At 50.1% G+C, this 18,856-nt stretch overlaps 1 protein-coding gene across 2 annotated transcripts in view; it reads right to left on the reverse strand.

Annotated features, from left to right (window-relative positions):
- PDCD2L (programmed cell death 2 like) overlaps positions 1-18,856 on the reverse strand; it is a 349,431-nt gene that overhangs the window by 19,322 nt on the left and 311,253 nt on the right. For both annotated transcript variants that reach the window (XM_069639933.1, XM_069639942.1), the window contains 2 exons: positions 16,710-16,823; positions 8,564-8,715 (listed from right to left, as the gene is read on the reverse strand). In XM_069639933.1, coding sequence (XP_069496034.1) covers positions 8,564-8,715; positions 16,710-16,823 — 266 coding nt within the window. The remainder of the gene's footprint in view (positions 1-8,563; positions 8,716-16,709; positions 16,824-18,856) is intronic.

Consider the following 18,856-nt stretch of genomic DNA (forward strand, 5'->3'; position numbering starts at 1 on the left):
CAGGGGGTGGGTAGTTTGTTTCCTTGGAGCCTTGTTGTTCGGTTTTTGAGTATCGTGTTTTGAGCCCAACAGCCTATGTTTAGCTATTCAATAACTTAAAACGGGAAATCCTATCAAGGTAAGTAATCCAGCTGAGGGTCTACCTGCTGTTTTTGCAATTGCTGGATTCGTATTTGTAAAATAACCTTCGCAAATAGGTGGTTCAGTGAGCCATGTCTCTTAGAGACATATGATGTTGGCTTTGTGCAAGTCTACCTGTTCTGTATGGAATAAATGCTGGTGACCCCGGGTGTTCCAAGAACAAAGTGTGACTGATTGTTTATTGCTTCCAACTCGTCGTTACAGTGACATTTTATTGTGCGATTCATATCGATTTATCGTTGGACTGTTGGCTCGCCAGAAAGGAGATTGTCCACCAAATTACATCTAGAGGGTGTTCTGTAGGTCCGGTATCGATAGTAAATTTGCTTTTCCTGGTTTTTATCTTTTTTGTCACAGTTTTTTTGTTCTTTTGGGTTCACATTGATTTTAAGGCTTTCACAGCTGCTGATATCGGAGTACATTCTGCTGGTTCCTTGCCAGTTCCTATTTGATGTATCTACGTACCTTGTGTCATCGAGATCGTCTGAGGTCAATTAGAATCCTAGCAACTTTATCCATTTGCCACAAGATTCGATTATTCATAGCATTTCCAAAGAATAACAATGGATCCAGATTTTATCGAGTCTTTTGTCATCTATGAACTCATTCAGTTTTAGAACTTTGGTAGTCAAGGTTCTTAATTTGGGTATAGCCTTAAAGAGGCGCAGTATGTTGGTTCTATTCATGATGATTTCCATGTCCTGGTTAGTTCTTCCTTCTAATTTCAATCGGTATTGCTTCGCCTTTTGAGATGGATCTACAAATTGGGGGCACTCGAGAGTCGGACTTTTGGCATTTATTTCTTGCTCCTCGTTCGATTCTGTTTGTTCCAAGTTAGAGCGGGCGTGGGCCTCTATATTTTCTTGGTCTGATGTCTCCAGCATCGTTGAGTTTAAGGTTTTATTTCTGGAGCCGAGTTCATCATCTGAAATCTCTTTGCATGACAGTTCAATGGATACATGTGATCCTGTAAAGGTTTCCTCATAGCAGTCGAGTATGATCATCGAAGACGTGTCTGTTTGTGGCTCTGGTTGCTCGGCTCTAGGGGTGCTTTCATTCACAGCATTATCGGAGTCGTGTATCGAGTAGGTAGATAGATTCATCAATGATTCTATGTTTCCTTGATCTGTGGCTGCAGAGACCGTGGGCTGTGCTGGAATATTAGTTTGGGGCTTCTCTCGACGTGGAGCGTGTTCGTCATTTTGACAGCTTCGATCATCAACATCATTTGGTTTGGTTTTTCCTGTACATTGTGCTATGGGTTCTAGGTGCTTTGTTTTTTTGGTTTTCATTTGTGTTATGCCGCAAATTTCTAAGGAATGCTCTTGAGCCTATCTGTTTATTGGTTTGCTTTTTCGAGACTTTTGTTTTTGCTTTATGTGATAGACTCTGAGGTTGTTGCTCAAAAATGCTATAGTTCTGGTTTCTCTTTTTTAAGTTTCCTTTGGGGGCAGGATTTTCTTTAATCTGACCCGGCATGTGAATGGGCTTCTTTTTTTCCCGCAGTGTCTGGTGTCAAATCAATCAAAAGTTCTTCGAGGTCAGGATTCATGCCATCTATTTGTGACTTATCGTTGTTAATCTGAGGACGTTTGGTTGGTTGTTTCGTTGTTTGAAAAGTCTTCATCTTGTAGGTATTCGGTAATTTTTTGGGCTTTATCTTGTGTTTGGTTGTTCATTAGGGAAGTCTTTGTGATGGCAATTAAGGATTCTGTTAACAATGCTTTATCCGTTCAATCTTGTCTTGCAATATCGGTTAGTCGTTGTTGCCAGATATAGCCGTTTCCCACTTCTATACTGAGACATTCTTGGATCTTAGATATGAGCTGTTCGAGGCTCTTTTGTTTGGCAAAGATGGAGCCTAGTAGCGCTGTATGTTCTCTGGCAGTTTCGGCGTTCGCTTCCTGTAGCTTTATGTACAGGATCATAGTTTGCGTCGTTACTGCCATCAGCATATTTTGAAGGTCAACCATGGAGGTCGCTATGGACTCTTGCTGGTCTATTGGGTTTGATGGACAAGAGCAAGTGTATGCTTCGTTGGTGGATGCTTTTTTCCTGCTATTCACATTGGCGTTCAGTGTTTGCATTTTGTTGGTTGTTGTATTACCCATAGTCACACTTGTCTCCATTTTGGTGCCAGATAGGTAAGCCTGTCGTTTGTTTTTCCTATTTGTTTCTTGGAGTTCCATCAAAGCTTCAATTTCCATCAAATCGAGCGAGAGGCGTTCCAAGCATCTATGGCTGAGCAGTGCGGTGCCTTCACATGAAGATCTGATTTTGTCGTTCTTTCGTAATGATGTTTCCATAGCTCCTTGGCCTTCATGACTCTTTCCTTTTGTGAGAAAAATGCCATGGAGGGGCCTCTATGATCGCTTCCATGTGTTAATTCAGTTGATAAGTCTTTTTGTTACCTTTGCACGTGTTTCCGAAGCTTCAGATTGGAAATATTCAGTCTTAATAGCCTGTGCTGTGCTCATGGATAGATGACACAAGGTGCTGGCTTCTGATGCAATTTTTCCTGTACCGACTGTTGAATCAGAAGACATTTTTGAAATACTGGAGGGGTTAACATCCCGATTATTTTGTGCACAACTGACTCTTTCTAGGGTCAGCTCATAAGTTTCTAGTGGCATGAATGTTTGTTTTTCTTCCTTCGCACTATCACATAAACTGGTATCGGTGGCTGGCCCTTTAAGAGGGGTGTGGCTTGGTACATCCGTCACGCAGGTCCCGGTGGACTGCTGCTGACAGTAACAGTTTGTGCCATAGTCCGCATCTCAGACTTTTTTTTGTTCTCCGTCTCGTGTGAGGTTTGTCTATTGTGTGCCAGAACGGGTTGGCTTTCTTCAAGATTGGGCCTGGTTTCGGTTGAGTTTGGGAGTAGAGTTTGCGCGTGCTCAAGGTTGCACAGGTCTGTGATCTCTCTCCCCACCGGCCGCTTCGTTGCCTCGAGCAGCAGCAAGCTATCCTCAAAAAGACCGACGGAGCTCCCCCTCCTCTCAGGCGCTGAGGCACCACAGGAGTCCAAAGGGCTGGAACCCTCCAGGAAAGGTACGCGTAAGTTTGAACGGGGGGTGGGCAGTCGTCGGCGAGGGGGGTCAAAGGACGGAGTCCCGCAGACCCCCCCAAGCAAGGCACACACAGGGTGAGGCTGGTCAACGATTATGGCGGGCTTACTCTGTCAATCAATAGACGTCTCGTTGGGTTGATTAATGTCATATGCTAGGTTCTCAGTGACGTAACGGGAGAGGTTCACTGTTGCGAATAGTGCACATAGTCAAATCGAAAGTTTCTTTACCTTTGTGGTCGGCGGCCACAGTTCCTGTGGACTCAGCAGATTCCACACTCTGCCTCCACACTCCGCGGTCCGCTCTGCGGCCAAAGTGTTTTAGCTTCTCCATGTTGGTGAACACAGTGAACAGACTGTGCAGCTCCACCTCCAGCAGACTTCACACTGTACCTCCACACTCCACATAAATCTATTAAAGACACCAATACTGCAGCACTAAAGTTACAGCTAATTAACTATTTCCTTCTCAAGCACTGGATCTTTCATACGTCAACATGCTTTCAACAGATTAAAAAGCAGTACTGTACATACATTTACAGAAGATAAATATGATGGAAATGGGGGCTGATAAGGCTCAGCTTATAAGTAACATTGTCTGTTACATACTTGAACGTCCACACAGTTGTTGGTGCATGGCAAAGGTATGCAGTACTGGCCATGCAGCCACAGTGCAACTGTCTTGGGGCAGAATAACTGCCATTGGGGCAGCCGTAGAAAATATTGCTCTTGTTGCCCATCACAGAGGCAGATTGTCTATCTCACATAAGGCAATGGTTGCTGGCACCTACCTCGCTATTCCTTGCTTGGCAAAGTGCATACCACGATTTCCCGCTCCAAAGGCCGAAATCAGCTCTTTTAACTTCCTGAAGTCTTTGGTTCTGTTGTTGTGATGTTTCAGGGAGTACTCAACATTTAGCTTGTGAATCTCCATGTCAGGTGACAATGATGGCTCATCGAAAAACCTAGGCAGTAAAGTTGCCTCACTCAGACTGAAATCCAGTGGCACATTTGGAAAAACCTGGCATGGATTATCAAGGACACCTTATTTTTGAAAAATTTGATCTATGGCTCAATGACCACGACTACCTGGATCTCTACTTTGTGAGGAGATGGCTTCTAAAAATTATCCAAGAGATACATTTTGTTTCTGCCCTTTACGTGGGATCAAAGGGCTGACAGGACAATATTTCATTCCCATAAAGGAGGAATTTTCCTTACTGGTCGGTGGGTACATGTGTTCACAATTCCTTAACACTCCTTTGCAAAAAAGAGATGTATGACGTGGAGATCTAGTGTATCTGGATATGTCCACTAACCAAACTGAGGTGTGGCTGAGGACACCCATCTACAGGTGCAATTAATAAGGAGGGATCTGGTGCAGGGGGATCGAGAACTAATACACGTCTTTTTCCGTGCACTACATGTAAAAACGTTCTCATTTGTACATGGGAGTACAGTTTATGGAAGAAGTTCTATCTGTGTGGAGAATATCGGGAAAATCCTGGGGCAGATCTGTCTGATCTCTGCAAATCCTGGAGCCATGCATTCAGGTTCAGAGATGCAGAATAGTGGTGATACATTTAGGAGATCTAGTCTGGGTTCCAAACCTATTGGCTCTTTTTACTGTAGAAGAGGTAGACGGTCCAAGAACCACACTTAACGGCCCAAGACAGTGAAATCAGGACAGCCAGGAAGTCGGCCAATTAAATGTTTATTATGTCCTTCCTGGTTACTGGCGGAAAGCTGAAGGCAAATATCCTTGACCAGGCAATCAAAAACGCCTCCCACAACAAACTCAGTGGCAAAGAGTTCTGTGTGTGGAATTCACCACCACTGACAGATGCCTTCCAGTTGAGTCTGGTTTAACTGCCACTGATGGCAGCTAGTGAAGGTTCTGTGTGCACAGGAAATGCAGCAAGAGGAGAAATATGCAGTGGTGTACAGCCCACTTCGACAGGCATCGGTCCTCCTTAGAAAGAACTGTAATCAGTTCGCACTATGCTTCCAGATTTAGAACATTTAAGTAGTGTGGTCCATGAGAACCCGTACAAGCTTTCCATTGAGGCATCTGTGTCCACCAATACTTAGAATTGTGTATCTCAAAACTGTGTCTCTGGCTCAAGTATGACTTCATTCTTCAACCTGAACAAAGCCTTCCTGATGTTGATCTGGACTTCCCATTTCCATATTTTTTCAGCATCTGTTGAGAAGCTCCTAAATGAATCACATTCTCAATCTGCAAAATTAGTGCAACGCAAGAGGAGTGTCTTCTGAATTGGTCATGTATTTCCACATCCTCCCCATGTGTGCTGGGGTGGGCAGGGTACGTGCCAGTGCCAAGACTTAGTTACCCTCTCTTGAAATGGCTCCACCAGAGCAGTGCTGGCATTTAAGCATCCTCCCATAAAGTGCATCCTTTCTAATAGCATTAGTTGCAATTTGCCCGAGCTGATAAAAAACCCCAATGATTCCAATAGTGGATTTGTTGGTTGCAGGTGTCCTGGAAGAAGAATCCCTCATCAATAATCCACATAGGGATGGCCATGGTGAACTGGCCTGACGGCATGTAGTGCAATAGCCATGGGGTACTTAGTGAATGTGTGTAGGGATGATTTCAGGCTGAAGGGTGGCATCTTCAATTGAAAATGTTGATTGCTGGCAATGAACTTGAACTGTTTCCTGGTGGTTTTAATGAATGGTTGTGTTAGGTATGTATCCTCTACCATGAACGAACATGGGTCAAATACCATGTTCTATGGAATTTCTTCCACTCAGAAGGGTCTACAACCATGTTGTAGCTCACTGCACCGGTCACAGAGAAGAAATATGCCCCTGCATTATATGGGTGCCAGGAAATCTACACACTCTAACAGAGGAATGATGCTCTACAGCATGGTCACCTTGAAAGACTATAGTTTTAGCGTGGTCCGAAGCCACCTCGCCTTCCTGTAGGATTTCCAGGGCCTCAGCCCTCTTGTCGTCCGGGAGGAAGTCCAGCAGGGAACGATCTTGAACCACAGCTCCCTGTCGTAGCGTGCCACAATCGCGAGGGCGTTGGCCGCTTTAATAGTCGTTGCTGCCCGCGAGATGACCCGTTGTCCCATGGCGTCCAGCTTCTTCCCCTCGCCGTCCGGCAGGGATGTTGAAGTTGAAGCCGTCGTCCCTGCCGATTTCTTCTTGGCCGCCGCAGAGACCTCTGAATCTGGGGACGGCTGTACTCTGAGGAACATAAGGGCAGAGTCCTGGTACTTCTTCTCGTACTGGTCTCTCCTAGCAGGAGCCGTCGACGGGTTCTTCAGGAGCGCCAGCCCCTCGTCCCAGATGTCATCCAGTAACGGGACTGAGAGGACAGTCTTCCTCTTGGCCTCCCGCCGTTGGTAGAGGAAATCCTCCTTCTGTTCCTCAGGGCAGAGCTGGAAGAGCTCAGATGCCCTGGCGATCATGGCGTGGAAGGAGCCAATTTCGACAGAAGGGGAGGCCCGACTGGGTGGTGATGGGAGGTCCATTTTGTCGTCCGTCCCCGTCGTCGTCGTCCGTCCCCGTCGTCGCCGTTTCCCTTCCCGTCTCATCCCTCGGAGGAGGGGATGGCGGTGAAGGCTGAAAGGGGGGAGGATGATGTTCTCGTCTCTGCTTGTTTGGCGGGCTCCCTGACGGACCAGGCCCCGCTGGGTCGTCAGTGGGGGGGGTAAGGGCATCCTTGTACTTATCTCCGTGCACAAGGTCTGTATAGCCATCAAGATAGCTCCTGAATTGTCCTGTGGTACGGGTACCGGCTGCAACAGGACCGACGGCTGGGGCGTGGGGTCCACCGCGGCCCCATCTTCCTCAATGGCCCCCTTGTTGCTCTCCTAGTCGGCCTCGTCGGGATCCTTCCCGTGGGCCCTGGATTCCTCGAACTTCTTGTCCAGGATCCTTTGGAAGCTAGCCAACTCATCCTCAGAGGTGGTATCCGTGTCCATTATGGCTACCGTGCCCCCCCGTTTCTCCTGCTGGGGTTTCACGGGGGTCTTCTCGATAGGCAGAAAAGATGACTCCCTTCAGGGTAGCAGGGAAACTCTAGCCCCTGAAGCCGTCTCCACTGGGGAAGCCTCTGTAGGTTTCGCCAGGGCCACCACAACTCTTCAATCGAAATCTTAGTCGGGTGAATCAAGGCCTTCACGACCTTGGGCGTGCCTTAGGCCTTCACCTTGGTGGGGGAGGGTCGCCGCCTCGCTCCTCCTCGGCTGCCTCCGTCAGGATCGACCGGGGCTTCTCCCGAATTTACCCAGGTTCTCTGACTTCCTCTTCACTGAGCCAGAGCGTTGGCTCGTGGTTGATGGCGTCAGTGATAATGAGCCCTGCCTGGCAGCCGAGGAGCCCGACCGATCGGCGTTCCCGGTGCCTGCAGACTCGCTGTGCTTTGCCTTTTGTTGGGCACCCCGTCGCCAGAGCGGTCTTAGAAGACCGCTACGGACTTCCTCTTCTTCTCACCTGCTGCTGGGCTCTTCCCCTCCAGCCAGTTGGTGAGTCGAATACGACGATCCTGCATTGTCCGCTCGGATATGTTCTTACAAAACGCACAGTCCTTCTCCACGTGCAATTTGTCGTCGCGAAGGCAGTAGAGGCACCGAGAGTGCTCATCCTTCTTAAAGAATTTCTGTAGACCGCATCCAGGGCAGCTCCTTAACAGCTTGGGTTCAAAAGGCGTCATGCTTCCTTTGTCCTGGGCCATGACCACATGGGGTAGGCCTCAAAAGATCTTCTGGAATCCTCCGAGAAGTGGAAAACTCGACGAAAGCTGCCCTTGAGGGGCGTAGAAAATTCTGAAAACGGGTCCCCGTTGATATATAAGAAAATATAAGAGTTAACACTTAAAAAAAAACGCAAAACGCAGTAAAAGCTCGAAAGCTAAAGCACGAGGACTCCCAAAACTTGAACGTGCGGTAAAAATGTGAAGATGGTTGCCAGAGGAGGGGCTTAGGTAGAGGGCAGTCATTGGCTGGGGGCAGTATGACCCAGAGACTACTGATTGGTTATTAGTAGAAAGACAGTTCAGAAACAAAACAAACTGATTTTTTCTTTACCGAGGATTCCCAGCCTGACGACGGGGAATATTCATGAGCATGTGAATCCATTCCAGACGCCATGCTGGAGAATATCTATATGCCCACAAAATGGTACAATGAAATAAACAACTACTGCATAAAACACTTAATATCAATGTGACACTTTTCTTTAGTTTCAATTGCTGTTAAATAATCACTGAGAACTCACAGCCTGATGAAAGGGACATTTCAGAGCATGTTAATCTATGAAAGATCTAATGCTGGAGAAATGTAATGTCCTCTTCAAAGAAAATGTTTGCTTCTGTACCTTTATCTACGCTTGCAAGCATGCTGACCAGTGCTGGCATTAGTTGGAACTCAAAGACTCTGCCACTGCCACAGGCACCACACTTTGGTACCAGATCAGGAAGGCTGGACGGAGGGCTGGTTATAAATAAAGGCTGTCCCTTCCATGAGTATCTAAGAGAAACAAACAAAATACGGATCTCAATATGTGAAAGTAGAATTGCTGTGGAGAAATGGTGAGCGAAAACAAGGATATGCAGTCTCAATCTCACAAATTCATACTCTAATAAACTTTTACAGAGACTTCAAGCATTTGCCCAAGAGATCCCTTTGCAGATGTTTGTTAAATAGAAATAGACAAATGTATCATACGGTCAGTGGCCTCAAGTTTGTAAATGGATAGCTGCTTACAGTAGGTTTTGAGCAAACCGTCAACGATCACATCACCAAATTCCTTCCAGGCCACCTGTCAAACCCGCTTCAAGTTTCTAAATTTAGATTTTCTAAACAAGGGTTGGTTGAGTCAACAATTTAAACAATGGACAATTTCCTAAACTTTCATTATTGTCTGGCTGTTAAATTGCTATTGGAACTAAATCCTGGTTTGACTGCTTGCCACGTCATATTGTAGACTTGGATGGCCACACTCCTGTATCCCAGACAACGAGAAGCTTTGAAAGGTCTGTTTTTAGCTATTTTTAGACAAGTAACAAGGGGTTTCATAGAACTATATGGCAGCACTGTGATGAAGTCAAATGAGTGAGGTGAGCCTGGGGGCCAATAGTCAGGAACCAACACCTGCTCTGTGATGCAAGCTCAGGTGACATTTATGGAGGATCCCTCACATCCCCATCCCATAATAAGCTTTAAGAATAAATTAAGTTCCTTTACTACGGGAGGCATATCATTGCATGATAGGCATAAGTGCAACATTCAGAACACATGACATGAAGCAGAAGTTAACTGCTTGTGGAATCGATGGCACAGGCATCCGTGAGCCGAGTCCTGGTTGTCAATACTGGAGGAATATGAGATTCATATTTTCGCAGGCTCTCGTGATTATCAGGATGAAGTCTGTAATATACAGTGTAGAGATTCGAAAGGGACAGCATTGTGGCCTTGGGAGCAAGGTCCACTGAAAGTTTGCTACCAAGATGGCCATTTTACACTGTGTAGTCTTGGGAAGTGGAGCCATGGGGCAGTCAACTACACAACACAACTCAATCCTTATTGGTGGTTTGTGCAGGACTTAACCAAGCCACAGGCATGCCTCATACACCAGAGCCTGTTCACACAATTAAATGGTCCTACCCCAGCCTAGCAGACCGCACTAAACAGAAGCCAACAGAAGGGCACCGTGGCAGTTCAGAGACAAAGTGCAAAGGTGCAGGATCAGAGTAGAGAATGGCAGTTCGGCGACAAAGTAAACAGAAGAGCAAGTAGAGGAGAGGCTGAAGAGAGGGCGGAGCGTAGTGAGAGAAAAGAAGGAACAAGTTACTTACCTGTAACTGTTGTTCTCCAGCATGGGTCTGGCATGGATTCACATACTCATGAATATTCCCCGTTGTCAGGCCGGGAATCCTCGGTAAATAAAAAATCAGTATCAATTTTGTTTCTGATCTGTCTTTCTCAGTAGTAACCAATCACTGGTCTCTGGGTCATACTGCCCCCAGCCAATGACTGCCCTCTCCCTAAGCCCCACCTCTGGCAGCCATCCTCAGATTTGGTAGCACGTAAAGTGGCAGTATGACCAAGTGAAGAGCCGCAGAGGGGTAGGAGGGAGGGTTCGCATGTGAATCCATGCCAGGCCCATGCTGGAGAACAACAGTTACAGGTAAGTAACTTTTTCCTTCTCCAGCATGGGGTCTGGCATGGATTCACATGCTCACGAATTGTAAAAATGCATAGCAGTACACACATGCACAACCACAGGAGGTGGAAAAGGCTCAACATTAAGCATTACATCAAAACTCAACATTAAGCATTTCTTACCTCCTCGCCAGGCTCACCTTAAGTGAACAGGTTGCGCAGCACTGCTTGGCCGACCCTGGACTCCTCCCTGGAATCCCGGTCGATGCAGTAGAAACTCGTGAAGGTGTGCGTCGACCTCCACGTAGGAGCCCTGCAGATGTCCAGCAGGGGCACACCAGACAAGAACGCCGTGGTAGCAGCGACCGCTCTGGTCAAATGGGCTCTCGGACGGCCGGGCAACGGTCGGTTTGCCAACCGATGAGAGTGCATGATGCAGCCGGAGAGCCATCTGGAAATGGAAGCCTTCGAGAGAGCCTTCCCTTGGTTCACAGGTCCAAAGTTCACAAACAGCTGTGATATCCTCTGAAAACTCTTTGTTCGGTCCACGTAGAACTTCATCGCTCTAGCTACATCCAGCGTGTGCAAAGTCTTCTCGGCTGGCGACGAAGGGCTCGTTGAGATGGAAGTCCGACGGCACCTTGGGCACGAAGGAGGGGTGCGCCCTCAGCACTACCCTCGTATTGTGAAAGGTCAGCTATGGAGGCTTGCAGGATAGCGCCTGAATCTCTCCCAAACGTCGTGCGGAGGTGATGGCCACCAGGAACGCTGTTTTCCACGACAAACTTCAACAGGGCCGAATGCAATGGCTCGAATGGAGGACCCATGAGCCTGGTCAGCACCACGTTGAGCTCCCACGCCGGGGCTGGCGCCTTCACCGGCGGGAATGATCGAAACAGTCCCTTCATAAATTCCTTAACCAGGCGATGAGACCACAGGGATGACTGCCCTGTAGTCCTGGTGTATCGGGAAATCGCTGCCAGGTGTATCTTGATTGAAGCATGAGATAGTCCAGCTTTGGCTAGCGACAGTAGGTATGGCAATACTTGAGGGGCCATAATCCGCAGAGGGGTAATCTTCTGTGCCCGGCACCAGATAGAGAACCTCTTCCACTTATGTCTGTAGCACTTGAGAGTTGAGGACGCCCTGGCCTTCGCAAGAACCTCTCTGCAGTCGGCTGGGATAACGTACCCTCCAAACTCTAGTGCTGCAGGAGCCAGGCCGGCAAGTTCAGCGACTCTGGGCCGTGATGAAGAATGGCGCCTCCTTCTCTGGAGAGAAGATCTGCGTCCGTCGACAGCTTGACTGGTGGGGACGCTGACAAGTCCATAAGTTCCGGGAACCAGATCTGTCTCGGCCACGCCGGTGTGACGAGGATCATTCTTCACCGGGACCTCTTGAGCTGGTTGATGAGTCGAAGCAACAGAGGGAACGCATATAGGAACAGGCCGTCCCAGGGGAACGAGAAAGCATCACCCATGCTCCTCGGTTGGGGAAACCTGCTGGCGAACCTCTGGCACTTGAAGTTCATCGCAGTCGCCAACAGGTCGATCTGGGGTTTGCCCCATCGCTGAAAGAGTCGGTCCACTTGATCCTGGCGTAGTTCCCACTTGTGGCACGAGTGCAGCTCTCTGCTGAGTGAGTCGCAATGGTGTTTTTTTTATCCCTGCCAGATGTAACAGCACCAGAAACATCCCTTGAGCAACGGCCCAATGCCACAGGTCCTGGGCTTCCTTTGATAGGGCTGGGGATCTGGTTCCGCCCTGCTTCCGGATGTAAAACATCGTGGTGGTGTTGTCGGTGAAGATCCTCACTACCTTGCCCTTGAGGGATGGGAGAAAGGACCTGAGGGGCCATAACACTGCCCGGAGCTCCAGTATGTTGATGTGGAGCGGCTTCTCCTCCGGGAGCCAAAGGCCTCTCGCGTGAAGATTTCGGGTGTGCGCTCCCCACCCCTCCAGGGAGGCATCCGTCATCACCGTCACCTGGTGGGCGGGGGTCTGAAAGTCTGTTCCTGCCGCCAGATGAGCACGGGTGCCCCACCACCGGATCGCTCGACGGAAGGTCTTGTTGAGAGGGATCCTGTCTTTGAAGCTGCCCGTGGCTTGTATCCAGCGGGCGTCGAGGAACTCCTGTAGAGGGCGCATCCGAAGCCTGCACAGGCGCACAAGATATATGCAAGAGGACATCATCCCGAGGAGGGACTTGATGAACCTCACCTTGGCCACGTCCGTGGCCAGCAGATGCTGCACCTTGCCTAGGATGGCCTTTGTCCTCTCCTCCGACGGTGAGGCCAGACGCACCACTGTGTCGAGCTTGGCTCCCAGAAACAGTGCGACTTGCGAGGGGGCCAGGTGGGACTTGGGGATGTTGATGGAGAACCCCAGGTCCGTGAGTAGCTGGACGGTCTTCACTGTATGTTCCACGGCGAGCTCCCTTGTCCTTGCGTGGATGAGCCAATCGTCCAGGTAGGGGTAGACGTGGATCCCCTGTAGGCGCAGCCGCGCCACCACTGGAGCGAGGCACTTGGTGAAAACCCTTGGTGCCGACTTCAGCCCGAACGGGAGCGCCTTGAACTGGTAGTGCCGCCTTTGGACCACGAACCTGAGGAACTTTCACATCCCCATTTTAAAAGGACACCGAAAGTATGCATCCTCCAAATCCAACAACAACAGGAAATCGCCCTCCTCCAGCTGTCCCAGCACATGCTGGAGGGTGACCATCTGAAACTTCTGTGCCTTGATGTACTTGTTCAGTCATCGCAGGTCCAGGATGGGTCGCCATCCTCCCGTCTTCTTTTTCACGAGGAAATACCTTGAGTATACTCCTGAGTCCTGGAGCTTCTTCGGGACAAGCTCAATGGCACCTTTCTTGAGCATCGCCCTTACCTCCAACAGCAGTTGAGGGAGGTGATTTTTCCTTCCTGACCACGGGTGGTATGCGGGAACACTTTTAGAAATTCGAGGGCGTGCCCCTTGGCCAGGGCGTCCAGCACCCAACGGTCGGTGGAGATTGACTCCCACACACAGACGAACTTCGCCAGCCAGCCTCCCACCGGGGTGCTTCGGTGGGGGCCCGACGCCACGGTCGGTTCAATCTTGCTTGGAGGATGCCTTGCCGCCTCGGCCTCCCTGGCGACGATAGCGGGGTCCACCCGACTTGCCTCGCCCTTTATAGGCTTCCTGCGACGAGGAGCGGGCCGCTTGGCGGTACGTAGAGGAGCCACCACCGAATCCCTTGGAGGCACCCTGCTTGCCTCCGGAGCTCCAAAAGGACGTCCTTCATTGCCGGAGAACGCCTAGGGCCTTGGCTGTCTCCATGTCTGCCTTGATGGCTCGGAGGGACTTATCCACCGTTTTCCCAAACAGGTTGTTCCCGTCAAACTGCATGTACAAAACCTTGGCTTGTACGTCGTGGCGGAAATCCGTCGCCTTGAGCCACCCTCGTCGTCTAAGGCAAACGCTGTTGCTTAGCTGGCGGAAACGGGTGTCGGCAATATCCGTTGCCACCGTTCTGGCATGGTCCGACGCCACCTCGCCTTCTTGCAAGATCTCCAGGGCCTCTGCCCTCTTGTCGTCCGGTAGGTAGTCCAACAGGGGGTGCGATCCTGTACCATAACTCCCTGTCGTAACGGGCCAGGAAGTTGACGTCAAGGCCGATGCCCCCCCCGCTTTCTTCTTGGCCGCCGCTGAGACGACCGAGTCAGGGGTCGGTTCTGCCCTAAGGCACAAAGGGGCCACGTCGGGGACCCGGTACTACTTCTTGTACCGATCCCTCTTGGCAGGCGTCGTAGACGGGTTCTTGAGAAGGGTGAGACCCTCGTCCCAGATGTTATCCAGCAGAGGCACGGCGAGGACTGTCTTCCTCTTGGCCTGGTGCTGTTGGTAAAGGAAACCTTCCTTCTTCTCTTCGGGGCAGAGCTGAAAAAGCTTGGATGCCCTGGCAATCATTGCATGGAAAGATCCGATCTCGTTGGGCGGGGAGGCCTGGGCTGGAGGCGATGGGACCCCAGTCCCGTCGTCACCGCCATCGTCATCGTCGTGGGTACCCGTCGTGGCCGTGTCTGTTCCTGTGTCATCCCCAGGGACGGGGGACGTGGACAAAGGTTGAGTAGGCCGCGAGGGCTGAAAAGGCAGGGCTGGGTTGGTCAGTTTTCTCTTGTTTGGGGGACTTCCCGACGGGCCTGGCTCTGGCTCCTCCGTCGGGCTTGGTTCCGGCTCCTCTGTCGGTGGTAGGGGCAATCTCGTCCTTATCTCCGAACATAAGGATTGTATTGCCAAAAAAATGGCCGCCGAGTTGTCCTGCGGCTCCGGAAGCGACGGGCGCAACGGGTGACTAGGACCCTCGCCGGTGCCGCCGTCGCTCTCGTCGTACTCTTTCTCGGGATCCCTCCCGTGGGACCAGGCCTCTTCGACGCCCTCGTCGAGGCCCTCCAAGACTTCAACCAGTTCCTCCTCAGAGGCTGTGTCCGTGTCCACAATGGCCAACGCCCCCCCTTTTTCCGCCGGGGTCTTCACGGGGGTCTTCTCGATGGGTCTGAAAGAGGTTTCCCTCCGCGGAGGCAGGGAGACTCTGGGCCCCGAGATCGCCTCCACTGGTGTAGCCTTCACAGGCTGTGCCAGGGCCGCCGCGACTTCCTCGATAGAGGCCTTGGCCGGGCGAATCAAGGCATTTACCACCTTCTGTGGGCTGTGGCCTTCCCCTTGGGGGGAGGGTCACCGCCTTGCTCCCCCTCGGCCTGATCCTTCGAGCTCGACCGGGGCCTCTCCAGAAGCTTTGCCGGGTTCTCGGCCTTCCTCTTCCCTGAGCCAGAGCGTTGGCTCGTGGTTGATGGTGCTGGAGAGGATGCGTCCTGCCTGGCAGCCGAGGAGCCAGACCGTTCGGTGCTCCCGGTGCCCGCGGACTCGCGGTGTTTCGCCTTCTGTTGGTCCCCCATCGCCGGGGCGCCCTCACGGGACTTAGAAGATCGCTCGAACTTCTTCTTCTTCTTCTCCTCACCCCTCGGGCTCTTTCCTTCTAGCCAGTTGGAGAGACGAAGGTGTTGGTCCTTGATGGTCCGTTCGACATGTTCCTGCAAAACGCAGTCCTTTTCCACGTGCGTTTTTGTCCTCATGAAGGCAGTAGAGACATTTCGAGTGCTCGTCCTCCTTGAACACATTCTGCATCTGGCATCCAGGGCAAACCCTGAACAGCTTTCCGGGCTTCGAGCTTCCTTTCTCCTGTGCCATGTCGGGTAGGCCGCAGAAACTCCTGGACTCCTCCAAGAAGCGTAACTCGACGAAACCTTCACCCTTGAGGATCCCCGTTAATCAGATGTAGAGACGGTGGAGCTTGAGGCTCTATTTGACCGAAAAATGAGAAAATCTCTGAAAAAAAGCGCCAAAACGCAGCAAAAGCTTGAGAGCTAAACAAGAGGACTCCCAACACTTGAGCATGCAGTAAAAATCTGAGGATGGCTGCCAGAGGCGGGGCTTAGGGGGAAGGCAGTCATTGGCTGGGGGCAGTATGACCCAGAGACCAGTGATTGGTTACTACTGAGAAAGATAGATCAGACACGAAACCGATACTGATTTTTTCTTTAGAGGATTCCTGGCCTTACAACGGGGAATATTCATGAGTATGTGGATCCATGCCAGACCCCATGCTGGAGAAGGAGGTAGAGAGGCGGGAGCAGCATGGTGGAGATAGAGAGGAAGAAGCTGAAAGGAAAAACAGAGGGACGAGAAGGAAGGGAGAACGTGGGTGAGAATGTGGAATAGAAAGAGGATGAAACCTAAGAATGCAGGATGGATAGTAAAGGAAGGAACAGAAAGGGGCCGTGGGCCCTACAGAGGATTCTGGACTAGTTCGAAAAGGGGCCAGCAAGCAGAGCAAAGGCCAGGTTAGGAGCGAGACTCACTTTGACCAATCAGGAGGTGAAAAGATGAAAGTAGCCTGTAGACCAACCAGCAGCACATTGCCCTGATTCTCACTCATACCCCATGATCTTGGGGCAACAGGTAGGACATTCTGAAAAGAGCAATGCATGATCTTAAGGACAAATACCAAGAAAGACAGACAAAAGAAAGAAGTGTGGAACACTAAAATACCCAGAGACAGGGTGACTTTTCTGCCCAAGACTCAGCTGAAAACAAAATGGGAGAGAATGACTGCACTGTCCTAATAATACTTTGTGTGAATCTAATACACCGGACTGTGTACTTTCTTATGGTCTCAAGCCTTGCGTTGATTCCCACGCAGATTTGTCCTCCATCTGAAATAATCCAAAACATGCAAACAAAACAAAATGGCTACTATGGAAATAACAAGTATCCAGTGTTTGTGCCCATTCCCATCAAAAAACGTGATCAACAATGTACCTTAGAATCTGCTCGTGGCAGAGAGAAATCCTCTTCATGAATTGATGAAACACTCGATCCCTAGATTTGGTTGCACTCTTTTCATATTTCTCCTGCTCCCCTTTTGCAGCAAAACTTGAAGAAGACATATGAGTTGTTAGTAAAGAAATCAAATCAGAAGTGGAATAAAAAGCTTCAATGTAGGTGGATAAAAGTAGCTATACGATATGCAAATTCTTTGTTGAATAAATGCTTCATCTTACCCGGTGTGACGAATATGATGATGTTGATCCTTCTCCCCTAGATGGAGCCCTTTCCCATGAGGCCAGGACGGTGTGTCCACAGTACTATTGTGCCCCTGGGGGTGGTGTAACGAGGGAGGATCACATGGGGAAGAAAGCACCTTGTAGGATTGGTGACGACTATTCTCAGGAAAAGTGGTATGCCCCCATTTTAATACATCCAACCCCTTCTCAAATACCAAATCCTTCTTCCCCGTCTCTAGGTAGAGCAAATGTGCTCTGTTGCCAGATCAGCCACATTAATTTTATTGACAAACCTAAAATACAAGAGATTATTAGGTATCTTGCATCAGAGTTGGAAGTCAGTATTGTAAAAAAAGAAGAAGATGGAAAGTCTAGGGATCAGTTGGGAGAAGCAGATTGAGCAGTCTAGCTTTACATGAGATGTAATTTGCCCGAATGACTACAACAAACCAGAGCAGGAGTTCAAAAGGAGCTCAGCATGAGACAGAGAGAGAACGATCCTCCGAAGAGGAACTGTGGGAACCATGCACTGGGCAGACAGAAAGAAGTCAAAAGGGGAGCTGCGAACCGAGGGGAAGGAGATCTTGAACGTGGTCCACACTGGAAGGACTACTCAGGCTGAACACTAAAAACTAATTTCACCACTCTAGTACTGGGACAAGGAAGATGCCTGCAGAGTGCTTTAAAGGTCAGGCATGTCTCTTTAACTATAGTCAGGCAAACCAAATTGAGAGCCCACACCTGCACCCTGTCAAGTGGTTGCAGGTGCATAAAGGGAGACCAAAGGAGCAGCAAAGAGAGCAACAGGGAGGCCTGGGTGGGAGAGACCAGCAGGGGACCCTTCTCGTGAGGAGGCAGCCATGATGGGGTCCTGCGGAAAAGCCAGGACGCCGGCAAATGTCCCAGAGATCCTTTGGAGCCCAGAGCGAGTCAGGCCCTTAGGCTGCCACAGGTGTGGGATCCTCTGTGGTCAAGGGTAAGCAGCTGGAGTTGAAAGCAAGAGAGAAGGAGGAGGGGACGCTGTCCGCAGAGCAGAAGCAGAGCTGGCACCGTGTGCCAGGAAGCACCTGGAGAGCGAGCAGGGCTCGCAGAGGCCAGCCCACCACCTGTGAAACCAACTGGAAGCAGAGTAGCCTAACACTACTACCAGTGAGTGCAAGGGAAGGGCACTCAGAGCCAGGGTGCTCCTAGGGGGCTACGTACAAGCAACAAAGTCGCCTCTTCCTTGTCCCAGTAATGTCAGGTGTTAAATGAGGGGAAATGAGGGGAGAGGTTTTACAATAGACTATAAAGACTGGGGGAGGGTTAGGTTGGTCTTCAATAGGGAAAGGGAGATGATATGTCTCGCCTGTAGGCACCCCATTCCCAATCCTCAAGGAACATCCACCCAGGTGATCCTGCCCCGCTTCACCACCCCCAGGGTCAGGATCCAAAAGCAATGGCCTTTCCCATGCCACCTGAGAAGAGGATCCAGGGGGAGTAGGAGTGAGGATACCCTCAGGTTTCTCGCATACCCTTCCCCAATGCGAGTTGGACCGGGGTGCTTCACAGGGAACTGGGAGAGGAAATCTACGTTATCTTGCTCTCAGGCTTTCAGCTGGTCTTCTGTGATGCAGTAAGGTTGAAGGTCCAGGAAACACTGCATTACTCGAGGGTTGGATTCCTTGCTCGGACTTATCCAAACTAGAGGACGGTGAGTTATTAGGTCAAAGTCTACGACCCAGGAGATAATACTATAGGAGAATCACTGCCCACTTATTTTCCAGTGCCTCTAACTAAATGACTGAGTAGTTATTTTCTCTGAGGAAGAGCTTTCTGCTGATATACAAAATGGGATGTTCCAGACCATCGTGGTTTAGCGACAGAAAAGCTCCTAACCCCATTAAGGAAGCATCAGTCTGG

This window comes from Ambystoma mexicanum, chromosome 1q (assembly GCF_040938575.1).
Source record: "Ambystoma mexicanum isolate Mex_15411 chromosome 1q, UKY_AmexF1_1, whole genome shotgun sequence".
Lineage (NCBI taxonomy): Eukaryota > Metazoa > Chordata > Amphibia > Caudata > Ambystomatidae > Ambystoma > Ambystoma mexicanum.